At 62.9% G+C, this 19,412-nt stretch overlaps 3 protein-coding genes across 5 annotated transcripts; 1 reads left to right on the top strand and 2 right to left on the bottom strand.

Moving 5' to 3' along the window:
* The first annotated feature begins 440 nt into the window (after positions 1 to 440).
* Positions 441 to 5,220, top strand: Tbxa2r (thromboxane A2 receptor). The gene is made up of 3 exons (XM_055607789.1): positions 441 to 834; positions 3,347 to 4,197; positions 4,892 to 5,220. Exons 2-3 carry the CDS (start codon positions 3,424 to 3,426, stop codon positions 5,150 to 5,152), a joined length of 1,035 nt encoding a protein of 344 aa, XP_055463764.1. The 5' UTR covers positions 441 to 834; positions 3,347 to 3,423; the 3' UTR covers positions 5,153 to 5,220.
* Positions 5,221 to 5,601: 381 nt separating this feature from the next.
* On the bottom strand, positions 5,602 to 11,557 carry Gipc3 (GIPC PDZ domain containing family member 3). 2 transcript variants are annotated; one of them, XM_055607593.1, is made up of 6 exons: positions 11,202 to 11,259; positions 9,913 to 10,075; positions 9,632 to 9,812; positions 8,581 to 8,693; positions 7,933 to 8,027; positions 5,602 to 7,810 (listed from the first exon to the last, which is right to left on the bottom strand). In XM_055607593.1, exons 2-6 carry the CDS (start codon positions 10,060 to 10,062, stop codon positions 5,776 to 5,778), a joined length of 2,574 nt encoding a protein of 857 aa, XP_055463568.1. In that variant the 5' UTR covers positions 10,063 to 10,075; positions 11,202 to 11,259; the 3' UTR covers positions 5,602 to 5,775. The 2 variants fall into 2 exon arrangements, with proteins under 2 accessions (XP_055463568.1, XP_055463569.1); XM_055607594.1 differs by having other exon boundaries at positions 7,574 to 7,810; positions 7,946 to 8,027; positions 9,913 to 10,098; positions 11,202 to 11,557.
* Positions 11,558 to 13,497: 1,940 nt separating this feature from the next.
* Positions 13,498 to 18,160, bottom strand: Hmg20b (high mobility group 20B). Of its 2 annotated transcripts, XM_055607869.1 has the most exons (10): positions 18,125 to 18,160; positions 17,847 to 17,907; positions 17,190 to 17,298; positions 16,753 to 16,956; positions 16,246 to 16,366; positions 16,110 to 16,156; positions 15,030 to 15,102; positions 14,219 to 14,434; positions 13,955 to 14,087; positions 13,498 to 13,883 (listed from the first exon to the last, which is right to left on the bottom strand). In XM_055607869.1, exons 2-10 carry the CDS (start codon positions 17,882 to 17,884, stop codon positions 13,871 to 13,873), a joined length of 954 nt encoding a protein of 317 aa, XP_055463844.1. In that variant the 5' UTR covers positions 17,885 to 17,907; positions 18,125 to 18,160; the 3' UTR covers positions 13,498 to 13,870. The 2 variants fall into 2 exon arrangements, with proteins under 2 accessions (XP_055463844.1, XP_055463845.1); XM_055607870.1 differs by lacking the exons at positions 17,847 to 17,907; positions 18,125 to 18,160 and adding an exon at positions 17,747 to 17,808.
* Between the last annotated feature and the right edge of the window lie 1,252 nt (positions 18,161 to 19,412).

The raw sequence follows: 19,412 nt of genomic DNA on the forward strand, positions 1-19,412 counted from the left end.
AAGGCTGGGCAGGTGAGGACATGTACTCAGCAGCCCTGAGCACAGAAACCTGGGGAAATGGATAGGCAAGGGCAGCCCTGGCCCAGAGACCAGGCCTTGGAGCCAAGGCTGCCTCTCTGAGGCGCCTCACCAGGGAAGAGGCAAGTTAGGGTGCAGGGCCCCTCAGGAAAGCTGGGGGCAGGGCACAGACAAGGGGGCTTCCGGCTCCTGCTGGAAGTCCGGTTGATGCCGGGTGGGGCGGGGTCACAGCGAGGCCAGGCATCCTGGTCCACGTCAGGGCGGAGGATCACCTCCCCGAGCCACAATGCAGAAGACTGGCAGCCCCGCCCGGCCTCTGCACCCCAGGGCTCCTACAGTGGCCTTCCCCGTAGCATCCCTCCCTCACCACGTGCACCCCCTCCCCCAGCGCCCTGGCTCCTGCCGTCAGGCTGGAGCTGGCCGCCCCAGTCCCCTAGAGGGTTAGGCAGTGCTGCGCCAGGACTGGCTCCATCTGGCTGCTCAGCTTGTCCCACACCGGGCCTGGGCCTCAGTTCCTGGCCTTTCAACGACCGACCCTGGTGCCCTGCCGGGTTCCCGCCCCAGGACAGGGGGCGAGGCCAGCACGGGGGGCGGGGCTGCCGAGAGACAGGCAGAAAGATAGATGGAGACAGGGCGGGGCCTCACTGCTCCATCCCCCAGGCCCTGTGCCCCCTCCCGGGAGTCCCCAGCACTCCGCCATCCACCCACAATCCCAGGGCTTCTGTTGGGGCCTGCCTTCAACCAGCGTGACTTGGTTTCCCCAAAGGACTTAGCTCCCTGCCTGGCCTTGGACAGCGCAGACGGCACCCTGGACAGGTGAGTTCCTGGCCTCTAAGGTGACACCGCATCTGTGCTCTTTGGTCCCCGAGGAGCCCGCTCAGCTGGGGCTTCCTCCCGCTGCAGGGGTGGTGGCGACCCAAGTTCCCTGAAGACCCTGGGGTGTGGCCTTTACACCTCAGATGGGCTGCACTGGCCCAGCTGCTTGGCTGCACGTGGGTATCCTGGTTCCCTGTGTCTGGGAAAGGCCTGTCCAGGATGCTCAGGCAACGATGGAGCTGGGGCGGAGTGTGGGGCTGGGCACACAGCTCCGAGCTCCAGCCCCTGCCCACCCCCGAGTGGGTGTCCACCAAACACACCAGGACACTGAGGCCCAGCCCAGAGTGGCACCCTGGGGCTGCGACAGCACACAGGAAGTGGTCCTGAGAGAAACTACCTGTGGGGAGCCCTGAGGGGCTGTGGGGTGCACAGTGTGCTCAGGGGATTGGCAGAGCCGTCACAGCATCCCCACTGGCCACAGCCGGGGCCAAGGCTGAGGCCCTCAGGAGCCCCGAAACAGAAAGCCACCAAGGGAGGCAGCTTCACTGCACAGGGGGAAACTGAGGCTGTAGCGCACGCACTGGGTGGCCCCAGTGATGGGTGTGGGGAGCAGGGCTGCTGGAGGCTGCCAGGCTTGCTGGAGATGATGAGCTGGGAGGAGGAGGAGGGGCCTGGAGCCCAGCCACACACCACATTCCTCCAAGGCTGGAGCGCAGCCACCCAGCCTGGGCCTCCAGGAATGGGGACCAGCGCCCTGGCCCCAGTAGTGGGCACATAGTTCAGGAGCACAAGACCACCCTGAGGGGTCCTGTCACCCACCCCATCCCAGCGAGTCAGGGGTCACGTGTGGCAGCTTGTGCCTGTCATCCTGGAAGGATCTCAGTGAGTTCCAGGCCAAGCTACACAGTGAGAATCTGCATCAGGACAGGCAGACAGGCAATAAAGTTCCTGAGCCTCCAAGTTTCTAGGCCTGAAGCTCTCTGCTCTGAGGCTGTGAAACCTGCTGTGCCACAGGGATGCCAAATGATCCTCCAGGGACCGCTGGCCAGTGTGAGAGCTTCAGGGTCTCTCCTGGGCCACTTGAGCCTGCCATTATCACCTGAACCCCAGGGGAGGAGGTCTGGAAACCGCCATTCATCCTTGGTCCCAGATCCCAGCTTCCTGGGGTCAAAGCGCCCATCGAGGGACACAGCGGGTATGAGGGACTCAATGTCCTCAGCAAGGCTGGGCCAAGTGGGGTCGGCTGCTGAAGTAAACCCACCCTGGAGGGGGAGCAGCAATCCTGGGGGACCCAGCACAACAACTCAAGTATATGCCTCAGAGCCAGGGTGCCTGCCCTGCCCCCTTGTCTCTGAGCCTCAGTTTCTCCCCTGGAACAAGGCGGCAGCACCCACTCAGCTGCTTGTGCCTGCCTGGAGCACCCTGGGTTGCATGCCTTGAGCGCCTGCTGTGTGCCAGGTGCGGGTGTAAGGGATGGATCACGGTTCCCAGCACCAGGAGGGAAACTCTCTGGCTCTGTGGGGACATGGGGACAAGAACAGAGGGTACTTCCTGACCCCTGAATACCAGAGTGAGGGGAGAGAGGGCCAAGGGCTAACAACATAGCCAAGCCTGACGACCCATGGGTGAAAGGCGGGGACCCACTCCTGCCGAGTTGTCCTCTAACCTCCGCACGCACTGGGCTGAATGTGTGCCCTCACACACAGAAAAGTGATGTTAAAAACAAAGCAAAGTAAGCCGATAGCCAACCACCACTGACAAACACCCTAAGAAAAAAGGCCAAACGTGGTGGGGACCAGGGACCTGAGGCAGGAGGGTCGCCGTAGCTCGCTCTGGGCTTCACAGGAACACCGTGTGACTGGTGCCTCACTCTGGTCTCTGGGCTTGGTTTTTTCACTCATTTACTTATATGTTATTTTTCAAGTCTCCCCGTGTAGCTTAAACTCACAGCAATCCTCCTGCCTCAGCCTCCCCGTTGGGGGAACGTCTGGTTTTTGCATGGTCTCACTTTTAGACCTGGGCTCTGTCCCTGCACCGCCCTTCGCCCTGCACCGGTCTCCATGCCCGAGTCCTCCCTGGGGAACCGTTGCCATCTGTCTGGCTCTTTTTTTTTTTTTTCCCAAAATGGACCGTGACCTTCTGGTTCCATTTCTTATTATAAAGGTGACGTCAGGAAGGGGTGGATGGGCCCACAGCAGTTCGGTGAGTGTGCCCCCAAGCCCTCACAGCCTGGGATGACTGACAGGTGGGGAAACTGAGGCCGAGCAGTCAGCTCAAGGATTGGAGCCCAAGCCCAGGACTTCAGGGAGGGGGGGAGAAGTGGTAGGTCATAGCTCTATGGTGGCAGCTGCTGGGGAGGCTGAGGCAGGAGGATTTATCGTTCCAGGCCGGGCTGGGGTCAGGAGGGGTAGTCGGGCGGCCCGCCTCGAAGAAAGGGCATTTGTTCTGGGACACTGAGGGCTGGATAGGCGTTCACAACAGGCCAGCGTGACCAGCCCGCCCTGTGTTGCAGGGGCACCTGAGCCGCACCGGCCCGGCCACCTGCGCCTGATGCGGTGCTGACCTCCGGCCACGACGGGCTCGGAAGCCATGTGGCCCAACGGCAGCGCGCCGGGGGCCTGCCTGCGGCCGGTGAACATCTCCCTGCAGGAGCGGCGCGCCATCGCGTCGCCCTGGTACTCGGCGTCCTTCGGCGCGCTGGGCGTGGGCTCCAACCTGCTGGCGCTGAGCGCGCTGGCCGGGACGCGGGCGGGCGCGGGGCCCCGCTCGGCCTTCGCGGCCCTGGCGTGCGGCCTGGTGCTCACGGACCTCCTGGGGCTGCTGGTCACGGGCGCCGTGGCGGCGGCGCAGCACGTCGCCCTGCTGGACTGGCGCGCCACCGACCCCCGCTGCCACCTGTGCCGCTTCATGGGCGCCGCCATGGTCTTCTTCGGCCTCTGCCCCCTGCTGCTGGGCGCCGCCATGGCGGCCGAGCGGTCGGCGGGCATCACACGGCCGTTCTGGCGGGCCGCGCCGCGCCGCCACGCGTGGGCCACCGTGGCGCTGGCGTGGGCGGTGGCCGGGGCGCTGGCGCTGCTGCCGCTGCTGGGGCTCGGGCGCTACAGCGTGCAGTACCCCGGCTCCTGGTGCTTCCTGACGCTGGGCGCGCGGCGCGGGGACCTGGCCTTCGGGCTGCTGTTCGCGCTGCTGGGCGCCGCGGCCGTGGCCCTGGCCTTCCTGCTCAACACGCTGAGCGTGGCCACGCTCTGCCGCGTCTACCGCGCGCCCCCGGCCGCGCAGCGCCCGCGGGACGGCGAGGTGGAAATGATGGTGCAGCTCCTGGGCATCATGATGGTGGCCACCGTGTGCTGGATGCCCCTGCTGGTGAGTCCCCGCGTGGGAGCCCCCACCCCACCGCGTCTCCGGGAGAGGGGGAGCCCCAGGGTTCGGATCCTCTCGGGCTTCCAGGATCGGCCGCAGGTGTCACAGGAAAAACTTGCTGGGCTTGTACACTCTGCGGGAGGGCTCTGAAGGATGAATAGAAGTTCGCCTGCTAGACTGCTGGGTGCAGGACATTCCTAGGCGCCACGTGCACTCTGCGCTTGCGCAGGTGCCCTCCCGGGAGGGCAGGGCCCAGCTGGCTGAGGGAGGGTAGCTTGAACATGAGCATGGGTTGGTTTTTAATTCCTTCAGCAAACATTTATCGTGTGCCAACTGTATACAGACTCCCCCAGCACAAAGCCGACTTTTCTCTGAGCCTGGAGAAGCAGGCGCGTGGCCCAGGCTCTCAGGACCGAGTCCCAGTTTGGCCAGGCTCTGTTTAAAAATAAAAAGAAAAGCCAGCGTGGTGGCGCACACAGTTAATCCCAGCACTCGAGAGGCAGAGGCTGGAGTCTGAGGCCAGCCTGGGCCACACAGTGAGACCCTGACTCAGTAAAATAAAATCAGTGCAAAGGAGGAGGTCGGAGCCTGGCTCCCTAGTAGGACCACACGCCAGAGCCTGCTCGCCTTCGTGGCCAGCAGCAGCTCAGAGACCGTCCCTCCGCCCCAGGTCACCCAGCACAAGTCTGCTCCGCAGGTTTTCATCGTGCAGATCTTGCTGCAGGCGCCGCCCGCCACGAGCCCCTCCGGGCAGCTGTCGCGGGCCACGGAGCACCAGCTGCTCATCTACCTGCGCGTGGCCACGTGGAACCAGATCTTGGACCCCTGGGTGTACATCCTGTTCCGCAGGTCGGTGCTCCGGCGCCTGCATCCGGGGCTCAGCTCACGGCTCCGGGCTCTGTTCTCGCCCCCGCCCCCAACGCAGGTCCCAGCCCAGGCCACGCCCAGCGGACCCTGAAGGACCGTCCCCCAGACCTCAGGTCCTCGGTGGCTGCCGCCGCCAGGCCCCGCCTCAGGAGCGCCAAGGCTCTGTGGACTAAGGAGGGCAGCCATCAACAGGGGTCTCGCTTCTGTGAACCCCGAAGATGCCTCCCTACCAGCTAGCGGCCTGGGGCATGGATGGGGAGCCCCACCCTGCCAAAGCCCGGGGCTCAAGGGTCACCGGCCCTGGGTGCTGGAAGCGCCCACCATGGTCCCCAAGGCCAGGTCTCGGTGGGGTCTCCAACCCCTCCATTGTTTGCTGGGCGCCCTCGCTCCGAGGCTGCCCAACACACGTGCTCAATAAATGTTTGAATGGCCAGGTGATGGAGGTCATGTCTACAGCAGGTGCTCAGCCAAGCGTCCCTTGTGCGTCCATCTGCCCCCGCCCCGCCCCGCAGCTCCGTGCAGACCACTGGCAAAGGGAAATAGGCGACTGTGGGGGCGCGCGGCTCCTTTATTCACCACCGAGGTCCCGGGAGCCTTCCATCCCCGGTGCCTTCCGTGGCCTGGCCAGGTCCTGTTACGCGGGGTTCGCAGCCAGGCCCCTGAAACCCAAGCCTCAGTTTCCACCCTCCTGCCCTCCTACTGGGATGAGTCGGGTCACAGGCTAGGGCGGGGCCCAGGCCTGGGGGTGGGGCTGGGAGTGACACATATGGTGGGGGGCACGGGCTTCTGGAGACCTAGCTGGGGCTTGGGAGAAAGGGCTGGCTTCTCCGAGGTGGCGCTGGGGGCGCGCGAGCCGCGGTTCAGGAGAGTGGCCGAGGGGCCTGGCCTGGGGCTGGCTGTGGCCCGGGTTTCCTCCTGAGGCTGGGGCCTAGCAACCTTGCTGGGGGCAGGGGTGGGAGCTCTGGGGGGGGGGGGGCTTAGAGACTGAGGTGGGGCCAGGGGAGCAGGCTGTGTGCTGGGCTCAAAGCCTGGGGTCTGAGGGCCACTGCTGTCTCTAGAGTTGAGGGGGCAGGCTCCTGAGCTGGGCTTACTTCCAGAACTGCTGGGGCCAGGGCCAGGGCCGGGGCCGGTTCTGGAACTCAACACCTCTGCCAGCCTGGACTGAGCTCTGGGTGCTGGTACCTGAGGACTGAACTGGGTTCTGGAGGCCGAGTGGACTCCAGGGTCAAGGCGCTGTCCTGCGTCTGCCTTGGGGACACAGCTGGCTCCAGCTGTCTTCGGCTGCTGGGTTTTGTCCCCAGAACTAGACAAGGCCCTGGAGCCGGGCTCCTTCTCTGCCAAAGGCTGTGACTGAGACCCTCGATCGCTAGCACAACCTGAGGGGGCTCCGGAGCTGGGCCCGGTCTGGAAGTCCGTCTGGGTCCCAGAATCGGACTGTGTCCTGGAGCTGGCATGCCTTCTGGGTGGGGAGAGCTTGGTGGCCAGCGACATCCCGGAGCTGGGCCTCGCTTCTGGGGTGCATGGCATTCGGGACTCATCACTGCAGCCAGCTGGGGGTGTGGGGCGACGGGAGGTGCCGGGGGGCGGCCGGGCTGAGGGGCAGGGCTGGGGCTTCAGTCTGGAAGGGGCAGCAGCATGGCTTTGGCTGCCTGCACTGCCCAGGGGTCGGGGAGGTGCCTGGCTCTGTGAGCCGGCTTGGGTTCCATCAGTCAGCGGTGTGGTAGATCTTGTGTGAGGTCTGGAGTTAGCGGTTCCTCCAGAGCCTCTCCAAGCATCAGAGAAGGGCCGGGCCTCCCCAGCGACTGCTTCACACCTGAGCTGGGTCTGGGAACCTGACTGCCAGGACTCGGGGCTGGGGCGGTGCTCTGAGCCTAGCTGGCTCTTTATCGGGGTTCCAGAGCGTGGCTTCAGGGCAGCAGGGCCTGGCTGGACTTTGGAGGGCTGACGGTCAGCCGTGACCTGGGCTCCGGCATGGGGCGTGGGCCCCGTGCCTGGCCGTGCTCTAGAGCAGGAATTTCTGACTGGGTGTGTCTGTGTTCTAGAACCGGGCCCACCCTCACGGCCTGTCTCTGTTCCAGAAGCAACCTTGGTCTGCGAGTGGAATCTGACCTGAGGGCCAGCCTGGGCTCTGGGGCTGTTGTGGTCTTCAGGACTGCCCTGAGCTCCAGAACTGGGCCTGGACTCAGGGCCAGCCTGGGCTCTAGGGACGGGTTGGCTTTCAGTTTCAGGATAGGCTCTGGAGCAACGCTGGGCCCCAGGGCCGTCCTGGGTTCCAATGCCAGCCCGAACTTCAGGGCTGACTTCGGTTCTGGAACCAGGCTGCGTCCCAGAATCAGGCTGGGTTTCAGAGAGGACTGGGGTTCCAGAAGCAGGCAGGACCTCGGGCTGGGCCTGGGTCACAGAACCGGGGCGGTTTCTGGATCCAGGCCGGGCCTCGGGGTTGAGCTGGGTGCTAGCGTTGGGCTGGGCCTTGGGGTGGGCCTGGGCGGCGGAACTGGGGCGGGTTCGAGAGCCGGGCCTTGTCTCGGGGCTGTCCTGGGTTCTGGAGCGGCGCTGCGGCAGGGGGCTGGGCGCAGGGCTTCGGACTCCCACACACGCTAGCCACAGGCGTCGCGGGCCTCGCCGACGGCCGCCCACACCTCCACCACGAACTCGTCCGGGAAGGCGAACTCGCCCAGAACGGCGTCCAGGCCGCGCGCGAAGGCCTGCGCTCCCGCCGAGCTCCGCGCAGTCTCCACCACCGCGGCCGCTGCAGGGCCGGACGGACAGACGGAGGGACGGGATGGACAGGCAGGCAGGGAGGGGCAGCAGGACGGGGTGGGCAGGACGGACCGCCCGCGCCCACGCCCGCGCCGGGGGCCCCGCGCTTACCCGCGCCGCTTACCCAGCTCGGGGTCCCGGATCCCCATGTAGCTCTCCAGCAGGTCGTCCACCCTGCGCGCCGCCGCCTCCTCCACGTCGCTGGGCTGCGGACGGGGAACGCCGCTGAGTGACGGGCGGGAGCCACGCCCCCAGCCCGAGGGCGACGCCCACCAGGCCCGCCCCCGGGGCCCTAGACTGGAACCGCTTTCTTCAGTGGTGGAGCCACTCATCCGCACGGGCGCGCGCGCACGTAACTCGGGCAAAATGTAATAAAGCAATAAATGCAATTTAAAAAATTAAAAGTTGGGGAGAGAGGAAGACACAGACGCTAACCTTTGACCTCCGCATGCACACGACTGTAAAACAGCCCCACGGTAAAGGTAAGTTGGGGTCCCCGCGGCCCCTGCTGCTGCTGCTGCTCTGGCCAGGAGTAGGGACCACTCCTTGGGCTCTGTGACCTGGACCGCTCCCTGCTGTCCCGTCCTCCAACTTGTACCCGCTGTACAAGCCGGGAAACTGAGGCTCTGAGAACAGGGTCCTCATCTTATTGATACAGGGTCCTGCTCAGAAGCCAGGCTGGCCTTGAACTTGTGACCATCCTCCTGAGTGCTGCGGTGACAGGTCTGGGCTTGACAAGCCTTAATTGCGGTCACTCACCGCTTCCTCCACAGTGGCAGGGGCCCCGGAGCGCAGGCGCAGAGTCTCCTTCCCGCTGCTCACTTTGGCTTCCACAGGACACTTGCTGCTCCTGCTCCTCTGGCCAATCATATCTGGAGCGGACAAGGCAGGGACAGATGTGTTGTTTTGTGTGGGCTGTTCTTCACATTTGTTTTCTTTTTTATGTCTATTTATTTATTTTTGTTTGCTTGTTTGTTTCTCAGAGTAAGCCTGGCTGTCCTGAAACTTGCTCTGAAGACCAGGCTGGTTTCGAACTCTGAGACCACTTGCCTACTGAGTGCTGGGATTGAACGTGTGCGCCATCACCTCTTGGCTAGATGTTTGTTTTCCGTCACAAACAGATCTTCTTTCGTAGCCCAGGCTCACCTTGAACTCAGGGCTTGCCTGCCTCAATCTCTGGAGAGCTGTTGCAGGACTATGGAGCTGGGGGCGTGGTCATGGGTGGAGCCCCGCCTAGAATAGCCCAATGAGGGGATGGGGGCGTGTCCAGGGTAGGGCCTCTGCCTAGAATCTCCCAGTGAGGGTCTGGGGGCGTGGTCAGGGTGGAGCCCCGCCTAGGATCCTCCAGTGAGGGGCTGGGGGTGTGGTCAGGGTGGAGCCCCGCCTAGGATCCTCCAGTGAGGGGCTGGGGGCGTGGTCAGGGTGGAGCCCCGCCTAGAATTCCCCAGTGAGGGACGGGGGCGTGGTCAGAGTGGGGCTTTCCTGGAATCCCACAGTGAGTTATTGCTCTTCCTCTGGGGACATGCATGGCTGTCCAACCTTGAGGAGAGAAGTTGCCCGGCACCCTGAAAAGCTCGGCACGCTACACAGGAAGCACCCCAAAATAGTGCTCCCATCGCCAAGCTTGAGAAGCTCTTCTAGATCGGCCTATCGCTGGCACACCCTAGAGATCGTTGCACGGCGGGCCAGGATGGGGAGCTCCAGGCCACCCTGGGGCACCTGCTGAGCGTGGGCACTCACGCACGGCTCGGAAACCATTCCCTGCCTCGCGTGGCCTGGGGCCAGCCTGCAACCCGCCGCCCGCCCTCACCGAAGGCTCTCCGGGGCTGCACCAGGCGCAGGGTGAAGGGCTGGGACTTGGGCAGCTCGCGCAGCATCTTGGCCACCTCGTAGTGCCGGCAGCCCACGATGGAGTGGTCGTTGATGGCCTCGATGCTGTCGCCCACGCACACTGCCTCAATCCTGTTGATGATGCTGCCTTCCTTGATCCTCTGCGGGGAACCATAGCCGCTCACGGGGCCGCCCGGCCACCCCCCCCCCCCCAGGGCCTCCAGACAGGAGCACAAACCTCCGACACACACCCACAGGCACCTTGATGAAGGCGTAGCCGGCCCCGTTGTCTGTGATGGTCAGCCCCAGAGCGTCCTCCGTTTTGGTGACCTCCACCTCTTTGGTCTCTCCACGCACGTGAGCGAAGATGAAGTCTTCCAGCCCGATCTGCCCCCCGAGCAGCTTCTGCATGTCCACCTTGTGACTGTTGAGGGTACAGAACAGGATCTGCCCAGACAGGACAGGGACCCGGGATCAGCCATGACGAAGCCTGCGCACACCCCTCTGGGAGAGACCGGCTCTGCGCGCGCCCCCTGGAGGCCAGAGGCACCCGTGGCCCGCATGGGCCTGCGGCTCCTCCCTCCCCCAACGCCCACCTGTGAACAAGAGGGCCTGGCCTAACCGTGGCCAAGCTCTGTGCCTGTCATCCCAGCACTCAGGAGCTGAGGCAGGAGGATGACTGAGAGTCGTCCCCCCAAAACAAACAAACAAACAAAAAAAAACGGTCAAGCATCCTGGTTCAGAAATGTAACCCCAGAAGCTGGGAAGCTGAGGCAAGGGGATCGCTGCAAGCTAGAAGCCAGCTTGGGTTACAGAGTTTCAGGCCAGCCTGGGCTACAGTGAGATATTATCTTAATTAAATGAACGAACAAAGGAATGGGAGCAGGCAAGATGGCCGGGCAGGCCAAGGGCCTTCCAGACAGCCTGCCAGCCCGCAGGAGCTGCTCTGCGGGGCGGGAACTGACCCTACAAACTGCTCCTCAGCCTCCAATGTCCGCTCTGACAGCCCCACATATAACAAATTGAAAACATGGTAAGCGGTGGCACACGCCTTAATCCCAGTACTCGGGAGGCAGAAGCAGGCGGATCTTCGAGTCTGAGGCCAGCCTGCTCTACAGAGCGAGTCAACCAGAGCTACAAGGTCTCAAAACAAAACAAAACAAAACCAAAAACAAAAACCGAACAAGAACAACAACAAAAAGAAAATGCAATTCAAGGAATTAAGAGTGATTTTTTTTTTTCCGTGCAAAGTCTAATGGTGCAGTCTCCCAGTGGTGGAATGACATCAGCACACCTGCTTAACCCTGTGTGGGGGATGGAGCGTGGCGGTCAGAACGCTAGTGAGTGCTCTTCCCGCTGAGTACAAGCACCCTGAGCACCGAGCACCCTGCCCTGAGCACCCTGTCCGCTGAGCTGATTGCCACCCGTCAGCCGCACGGGCTTCCTGCAGGCTGGGTCGGGTCCTCGGCGGCCGTGGAGATCCCACCCCCGGGGTCTTGTCGCGTTTCTTTGCGTGGGGGACCCCGGGTAGGCCCGGGGCCCGCGCTCACCTCGGTGGGCGCTATGCCGAAGGCCTCGGCGATCTTGGCGTAGAGCTCGCGGACGTTGGTGAAGCCCTCGATCCTGCCGGTGGGGCTGCCGTGCGCGAGCTGCGTGCGGAACACCAGGCGCGGGCGCGGGCGGGCGGGGGGCTCGGCGGCCCCGGGCTCGCGGGGCGCAGGGGGCGCAGCGCTGTCCATGGCGCGCGGGTCCGCCGCGTCCTGCGCCTCCCGCCCCGGCCGCGGCAGCAGGCCGTAAGCGGATCCGGGAACCCGAGCCGCTCGGGGAAGGTGAAACCGCCCGCCAGGGCCAGCCGCGCCCTCCCTGGGGACCCGCAAACAACAGGGGAGGCCCCCGGCTCCGGGCGGCGTCCAGGCCCGGCGGCCCGGGGAGCCCCGCCCCGGCCTCCCTCCCCTTCCTCCCCTCCCGCTCCGTGCACAGCCCACCGCCCACACCCTCCCCCGGAGCGCCCCCTGCGGCTCCCGGGTCGCTTCCGCGCCCCTCGGTCTGCTCAGCCGCCACCCTGCGCCCGCCCTGCCCCAGGGCCCTTGCACAAGCTGCGCCCTCCTCCGGGGCTCAGTCCCCAGGGCCCCCAGTGACTTGTTGCTCACCTGTTTATTTCAAAGGCTCCCTGCTGCGGCTGTTTCCAAATCTCTCCCGCCACAATTTTTGCTCGGTCTCTGAGACAGGGTCTCCTGTAGTCCAGGCTGGCCTAGAACTCACTATGCCGCCAAGGAGGACCCTGAACCCCTCCTGCTTCTCCCGCCTCAGCCTTCCCAGGGCTGGAATTAAAGTTGCATTCCAACAACCCTGGAAAAACGATTTTGGTGAGCCGGGTGGTGGTGGTCCACGCCTTTGATCCCGGCACTGGGGAGGCAGAGACAGGTCGATCTCTGTGAGTTCGAGGCCAGCCTGGTCTACAGCGTGAGTCCAGGACAGCCAAGACCACACGCGGAAACCCTGTCTCAAAACACCAAAAGGGGGGGGGGGGGCACTGCCTGTGCTTTCAGAAGACCTGTATTCAACTCCCAGCGCCCACATGGCAGCTCACAACTCTCTGTAACTCCAAGACCTGGCACCATCACAGATACCGATACAAGCAGAACACCAGTCACAGAGAATAAAAATTAGATAAGACAGAAAAAGGCCCAGCCCTGGGGAGGTGGAGGCAGGAGGAGCAGAGCCATCCTTGGCTACTCTGGAGGCTAGCCTCGGCTACAGGAGACCTTGTCACAAAACAAACTCAGGAGGAATTCATTCTCCTGTGTCTGGCTCAGCTGGCTCAGCCCATCCCCAGTGCTCCGGGAGGCCCCGACTGTCCTTGGCCTCTGTCGTCACACGCCTGTGTCAACTGCCCCTCTCTCGAAAGGACACTCACTCTTGGCCCAGCGCCCACTCTGCCCCGACGTGACCTCACTGGACTTAATTACAGCCGTCGCCCTAATTCCTAATACGGTCATGCCTGGAGGTTCTGGGGGGAGGGCCGGGTCAGGCTTGGGGGATAGATTCACTGGCACGGCGTGTGTGTGGAACTGGGCGAGGTTTTAAAGATACCCTTACTATCTCATTAATTAAACAGCGTCCTGGCAGCCTCTCTCGAATTTGAGCCAGTTATCCTGGACAGTTATCTCCTGCCCCGGGGCGTGGACGTGGATGGCTTAACAGGAAGCAGACAAGGCAGGCCGGGCAGAGCGACTCGGCCTGGGCACACGCCTGGTGCCGGGGCTACCACTCAGCTGTGAAGAGGACATGCCGCAGTGCTCACTGAGGCAGCCAGACCTGAGGACAGGAAGTGGCGGAGGGCATGAGACCTCCACGGCGCAGGCTCATGCAGTCAGGGCTCGAGGAATGTTCCAGAACTAGACAGGGAGATGGCGGAGGACTCAGTGATGGGCGCTGCTCTTTGTCCCTTTAAGTCAGGACTTCCGTTCTGGAGCCTACTCTGTAGACCAGGCTGGCCTCGAACTCACAGAGATCCTCCTGCCTCGGCCTCTCCAGTGCTGGTACTAAAGGCGTGAGCCACCACCGCTCGACTAAAACTGAAGTTTTCGAGAGGTGGACGGGGTCCAGGCTGGAAACGGGGCAGGATGAACTGTGGCCAGCGGTCCCCAGCCCCTGACCCACGGAGGACCTCAGGGGGGACAGAGCGATGGGAGACCGCAGCCCAGCTATGCCTCAGTTTCCCCACCTAATAACAGTGTAGTGACTGTTCTGAGACTCTGCCAGAGGTAGGAGGACACGGTCAGGCCACCGCAGCTGGAGCAGGGTGAAGGGCGGGGCGCGCTTCTCCAAAGCCACACAAGAGAGTGAGAACCCACTGGTTTTTATTGAACACTTGTTGAAAAGTCCGGATTGAGTGAAGGAAGGCGCTGGGGGTGGGGTTGCACCGCAGCCTCCCCCGGGTTGTGCCGTGGCAGTCAGTGCCTGCGCGGTGACCCGGGGTGGGTCCTGCTCGCAGGGGCTTGGGGCGCGGTGTCCAAGTCGGGCCTCGGGGCTCCTCCGTTCCTGCCCCACAGTCGTGAGACCCTCCCTGCAAGGCAGGCAGTTCTCCTGGGCTCTGCAACCTGGGGTGGGGTCCTGGGCTACAGGGATGCTGTTGGGATTTCATCCGAGGGGGGTCTGGGGACCCCAAGGTGCAGCTTCTTCCTGGGCGGGTGAGGAGGGGCGTCTCCCGGGCCTGTCACAGGTGCTCGCTGTGGGACGGAGGCAGGTGAGGAGGCCCCCGAGGCCGAGCCCCGCCCCCCCGCCCTCCCCCGCCCCGCACCTGGCCACCCGCGCCAGGATCTCCTTGACACGCGCGATCAGCCTCTCGTGCTGCGCGGGGTCGCGCTCGATGGCTCCGTGCAGACGAGCCATGTAGAAGTCCAGCGTCCCGAGCGTCGGCGTCTCCCCGGTGCCTGCGGGCCACCGAGTCAGTGAGGGGCGGGGCCGGGGGAGCGGCCTGCGGAGGGGGCGGGGCCTCCGCGGGGAGGGCGGGGCGGGGCGACGCGGGGAAGGCGGGGCGGCGACCAGGGGCGGGGCCACGCACCGGGCACCGGCAGGGAGGCGAAGCTGGCCGTCAGCGCCTGCCTCACAGCCTGCAGTTGCTGCTGCAGCGCCAGCGTGCGCCGCTCCTCCAGGGCCAGCTCCTGCTCCAGACGCTCGCGAGCACTGCTCATGCTTTGCGTATGGCGCTGCAGCACCGCGTTCTGCTCTTCGAAGGCCACATTCATCTTCCGCAGGCGCCTCAGCTCCGCCTCGCGTGCTGCCAGACGGGAGTCAGAGCCCAGGGCTATCCCGCAGCCACCGTGCCTGTCCCGGAGGGCTACGCTCACTTCATCCCTGGCCTCACTCCTGACCACACCTCCTTTCCATCCCTAGCCTCACCCCTGACCCCATCCCCCCCATTCCTGGCCTCACCCCTGACCCCCATACCCCCCATCCCTAGCCTCACCCCTGACCCCATACCCCCCATTCCTGGCCTCACCTCTGACCTCATCCCCCCAATCCCTGGCCTCACCCCTGACCTCATCCACCCCATCCCTGGCCTCACACTGACCCCATCCCCCCATCCTTGGCCTCACCCTGACCTCATCCCCTTTCATCCTGGACCCTATCACCAACCCTAGGGCCCTCATTCCCTGACCCCACCCCCTTCCAGCCCTGAACCCAATCTCTCTCCATCCCTAATCCTATCCCACCCTGCAGCCTTGACTCCAGGCACACTCTAGCCCTGGCCCCATCTTCCTTCTATTCTCCATCCTCCACCATCCCCAGCCCCTCCACCTTCCAGGCCTGACTCCCACACTCCCATTTCTGCTTCCTCCAACAAGGACAACAGGGCCCACTAAAATTCTCACCTTTGTTTTGGTCCAAAAACTCTTCGGTGAAAATGGGAACATCGAAGGTGGAAAAGCCATCGCAGTCCACACCCTGGGACATGGCAATGAGTTTGGTGGTAAGCCACATCTCTGGGGCCTGGAAGGTCTCCTGGACCACTGAGCCTGCTTCTGTTGCCTTTGTTTTCACTTTGTGTGTGTGTGCGCGTGTGTGCCTGCCCACCTGCCTGCCCGTCATGTACCCACAGAGACCAGAAGAGGCAGCAGGTTCCCCAGAGCCGTCGGCTGTGAGCAGCCATGGGGTTCTGGGAATGGAACCCATCCTCCGCAGGAGGCACTGAGTGTTCCTCACCCTGAGACACACTAGGCTGGAGCCGGGACTTTCTGGGTTTGCCTGTTTTTCCCCTTCACGTTTATGTTGCATGTGTAGTGTGTGACAGGCAGTGTTTCTCTGTGTAGCCTTGGCTGTCCTGGAATTCTCTCTGTAGACCAGGCCGGCCTTATAAAGATCCACCTGCCCCTGCCTCCTGAGTGCGGGGATTAGAGGTGTGCGCCACCACCTGGCTGTGTTTATGTTTTCTGACACAGGGTCTCGATCTGTCTCAGGCTAGCTTCAAACCTGCCAAAACCCTCCTAACACAGGCTCCCACGTGTTTAGGAGCGCAAGTGTGAGCCGCCGAGACCACCTCACCAAGGCAACCACAGGAAGGGCTGGGGCTCAGGGGGGGGGTGGAGCACTTCCTCAGCACAGAGCTCTGGGCTGCACTACTGTGCCTGTCATCCCTCAGCCAGAGAGGGAGAGGCAGAAAGAGGGGGAGTTGAAGGCCATCCTCTGCCACACAGTAAGTTCTAGGCTAGCCTGGGCTACATGAGGCCCTCTCTCAAATGAAAAAACCTTCAGTTCCTTGTGTCTAGCGGTGGAGCCCTGGACTCCGAGCATTCTGGGCAATGACGCACCCCAGAGTTTCTGTGTCTCCATGTACTCTGTGGAGTACATCTTGACCGCAAGTGGTCATGGCCCCTTCCTCCTTAGAGTGGCTCTCACTAACTACAGCCATCAGTTTCTTCTCCTCCACGCTCTCTGGCCAGAGAGGCCCCTACCTTGTGACCGTTCAGGAGGGTGTTCATGAGCCCAGAGCTGGAGTCCTCTGAAGGGGAGGAAGGAGGACAGGTCAGCCAGGCCTCCAGGGACCCTCCCAGGGCAGGGTCCCCGCCTGCAACCCCGTGGGGCACTCACCTTTCTTTATTTTGTTTTCTTGGATCTTCTCTGTGCAGACCTTGTAGGCCTCTGACTGCTGGTATGCCCAGAGCTCCTTCAAGTACTGTTGTTTCTCCTTCTCCGCCTCATCCAGGTATCGCTGGGAGGGGATAGACCACAGCCAGTCCAGAGGAAGGCAGGCCAGGGCCAGGACCCCCCTCCGCCTGTACTGACCCCATCGAAGGCCCCACCACGCCTCCTTCCAGCAAACCCTAGGAGAGCATTCCCTCTCCAGGTTTAACTGACATCTGGCGTTTTCTCTGCCCCCCCCCAACTTCCATGTCCAATGGGTGCAGGCTGGTGTGTGGCTTGTGTTATGGTTCTTTAATATCTGTACAATTTGCACGTGCCTGTATGTGCGCAAGTCTTCACCTCCTTCTTCAGAGTCTTTCACTGAACCCGGAACTCACTCATGAGGCTTGCCCTGATGCCCGGGAGCCTCGGGGACCCTCCTGTCCCTGCCTCCCCGGCTCCCCTGGTCCCCACCTGCTTCTCTGTTGGCTGCAGCTTGCTCCACTCAGCACCCAGCATCTTCGTGATCTCGGGAAAGGGCAGGTCTGGGTGGCGGGTGCGAATCTGCTCCCGCCTCTCATTCAGGAAGCGCACATAGCCCGTGACCGGGGCCTTGGGCCCGTTGGGGAGAATCTTCTTTCTCTTCTTGCCTTTGGGCCAGCCTCGCTTCTTCACCGGCTGCAGGAGGAGGCTGTGTCGGGACGTGTGGGCGGGGCCTATCTTAGGGGCAGGGCTGCAGAGCAAGGGTCAGAATTCTGGGCCGAGACTGAGCATCCTAGGGGTGGGCCTGAAGACGCTGACAGGTAGGTTGGGGCGTGGCCTCCTGCTACTCAGTGGGAGGGCCTATACAGAATGGGCCTGTGAGGTTCCTGTTGCTAAGCCAGGGGCGAGGCTTTCTGGTGGGGACTCACCTCCTCCTCCTGGGACCCCTTCTCTCCGGCACGGGGACCCTCGCTGCGCTCCTGTTTGACAGCCACTACAAAGGCCCCGTGCTGGCCCGGCGTCTTGCCTCCCGCAGGTCTTGAGGACACGGAAAAACAGGGTCATCCCCCAGAGCCGGAAGCATTCCCTATACCACCCATCCACTTATTACGGCTGGAGAAGAGAGAAGCGTGTAGGAGCATGAAGATCCCCAAGACTTGAGGACCCAAGGGTCACTGACCACAGCGGGGACAGCCCAGGGATTTGAAGCAGGGGACAGAGGCAAGGGGGTCCTAGAGTCTGCGAACAGAATGAGTTAGGGCGACCACCGGATGCCCTGCTACTTCTGGGGGGGAGTACAGACCCTAGAGCCAGAAATCCCCAAATAGTGACAGGCCATGACTAGAAGTTCCAGGAGTTGGGGATAAGTTAGATAGGGGACAGGAGAGGACAGGACAGGACCAAAGGTTCCCAAAGCAGGGATACCCAGAGTAACGACAGGGAATGTCCGAGGTCCCCAGGTGGAGGCACGGCAGTCTAGGATTACCCGCGGATGGAGACAGGAAATGTCCAGGGATACCCGGGGTGGGGACAGGACAGGTCCAGGGTTACCCGGGGTGGGGACAGGCTCAGGGAGGCGCACTCACGCGGTGGCCGCGCCTGGCTGCCGGGGACCGTGGGACATGGCCTCTCTGGGCTGGGCGGGACCTGGAACAGAGGCCGGCAGAGGTCAAGGGGTCCCGCCTGTCACCCCGATGGGAACCCCAGGCCAGTGCCTGGGGCGCCCGGGCGAGGGAGGCGGATCCTGGGGCGGGGAGGTCCTCGAGCGGGAGGCCCTGCGATCCTTTGTTGTGAGATCGAGTCCCGGAGGCCGCGCCCCGCAGCCCCCGCCCCGCGCAGGCCCCGACTTCCCGGCTCTTTTCACCTCCGAAAAAACTTTCCCGGGACCTGGGATGCGGCGACGCTCCAACCAAGCGTCCGCGCCCGCCCCGCCCCTATGCTAATGACCCGATCCTAGAGCTCCAATTGGCCGAGGACCCCACGAGGGGCGGGGTCATGCAGATTAGCCTCGGCGCGCCGGGCGGTGATTGGCTGAAAAGCTGCGGAGCCGCGTGGGAGGCCCGTCGGGCAGGTTGCGGGCGGGTGCGTCAAGTTCGGCTGCGCTCGGACGCGCTCGGGACCAATCGGAGGCAATTGGCGGCGTGCTGTGGGGCGGAGCTCCTTAAAGGGCCAGCTGTCCCTGTGCTGAGGCTCGAGCGAGCTAGGGTGTGGGGAAGGGGCGCAGTGGTCCTCGGCATGGAGACGTTTTTACTAGGCTTCTGGGGAAGGAGTCAAGTTCCAAAGGGGCAACCCCCTGCCTCTTGGGGCAAGGTGTACTTTTTTCTCACTACATTGCAAATAAATAAGTAAAAACTGGGTCTGGTGAGATGGCGCAGTTGCCACCTAGCGGACGACGTGAGTTCGGAACCCACAAGGTGGAAAGTGTGAATGGTCTCCCCTGAACTGCACCGTGTCCTGTGACGTTGTGACGTGCGCAATACACGCACATGCCAAAATAAACAAGGGAACGCACGCCGCGTAAACAGAGGACTGGGAAATGGTCTGAGCCTGTCCTCGACCTTCCGTCGCTGGTTTTCCTTCCCGGGGAGCCTCCATTGAACCACAGGAGGACTCGCAGGCTTGAGCCTAGCCTACCTCTAGGCGAGAAGCCGGGCTGAGAGCGTTTTCAGAAAAACAGCATTTTGAAGGACAGCCGCGGGCTGGGGAGCCGGCTCAGCAGGCAAAGGGGCTTGCGGAGAGGGCCAACAACTCGAATTTGATCCCCATTATTTGAACAGAAGGGACAGAGCAACACGACACACTTGGTTGCCAAATGTGATTTTCACTTTAGTCTTCTATAACATTCCGTATTCAAGGAGAAACGGAAGAGGATTGGAGAAAGCTGGCTCCGGGGTTGGGAGCATCTGTTTCTTTTGCAGAGGACCTGGGTTCAATTCCCAGCTCGCGTTTGTCTGCTAAAAACCATCTGTAATTCCAGTCCCTGGGGATCTCTCTTTTGACCTTCTTGGGCATTAGGCAAGCACGTGGTACACAGACATACATGCCAGGAAGGTGCTCTCAAACTTGAAATAAATCAACCTTCAAAAGAGCGGGCGAGCTTGAAGGTGCGGCCCAGGGGTTGAAAGTTGGGTACCTGGTAGCCACAGTAAGGG

The sequence above is a fragment of the Psammomys obesus genome, unplaced genomic scaffold (assembly GCF_907164565.1).
Source record: "Psammomys obesus unplaced genomic scaffold, mPsaObe1.curated_primary_1811, whole genome shotgun sequence".
NCBI classification, from domain to species: domain Eukaryota; kingdom Metazoa; phylum Chordata; class Mammalia; order Rodentia; family Muridae; genus Psammomys; species Psammomys obesus.

Excerpts from the sequence above, each read along its gene's own strand:
- Tbxa2r (XM_055607789.1), top strand. The coding sequence starts at position 3,424 with ATGTGGCCCAACGGCAGCGCGCCGGGGGCCTGCCTGCGGCCGGTGAAC. Across the intron at positions 4,198-4,891 it reads TGTGCTGGATGCCCCTGCTG|GTTTTCATCGTGCAGATCTT; the intron begins GTGAGTCCCCGC and ends TCTGCTCCGCAG.
- Gipc3 (XM_055607593.1), bottom strand. The coding sequence starts at position 10,062 with ATGCAGAAGCTGCTCGGGGGGCAGATCGGGCTGGAAGACTTCATCTTC. Across the intron at positions 8,028-8,580 it reads CTGCCACTGTGGAGGAAGCG|CCCAGCGACGTGGAGGAGGC; the intron begins GTGAGTGACCGC and ends CCCCGTCCGCAG. Across the intron at positions 7,811-7,932 it reads GAGCTGGGTAAGCGGCGCGG|CGGCCGCGGTGGTGGAGACT; the intron begins GTAAGCGCGGGG and ends CCGGCCCTGCAG.
- Hmg20b (XM_055607869.1), bottom strand. The coding sequence starts at position 17,884 with ATGTCCCACGGTCCCCGGCAGCCAGGCGCGGCCACCGC. Across the intron at positions 16,367-16,752 it reads TGCAGCCAACAGAGAAGCAG|CGATACCTGGATGAGGCGGA; the intron begins GTGGGGACCAGG and ends ATCCCCTCCCAG. Across the intron at positions 16,157-16,245 it reads AGAAAACAAAATAAAGAAAG|AGGACTCCAGCTCTGGGCTC; the intron begins GTGAGTGCCCCA and ends CCTCCCCTTCAG.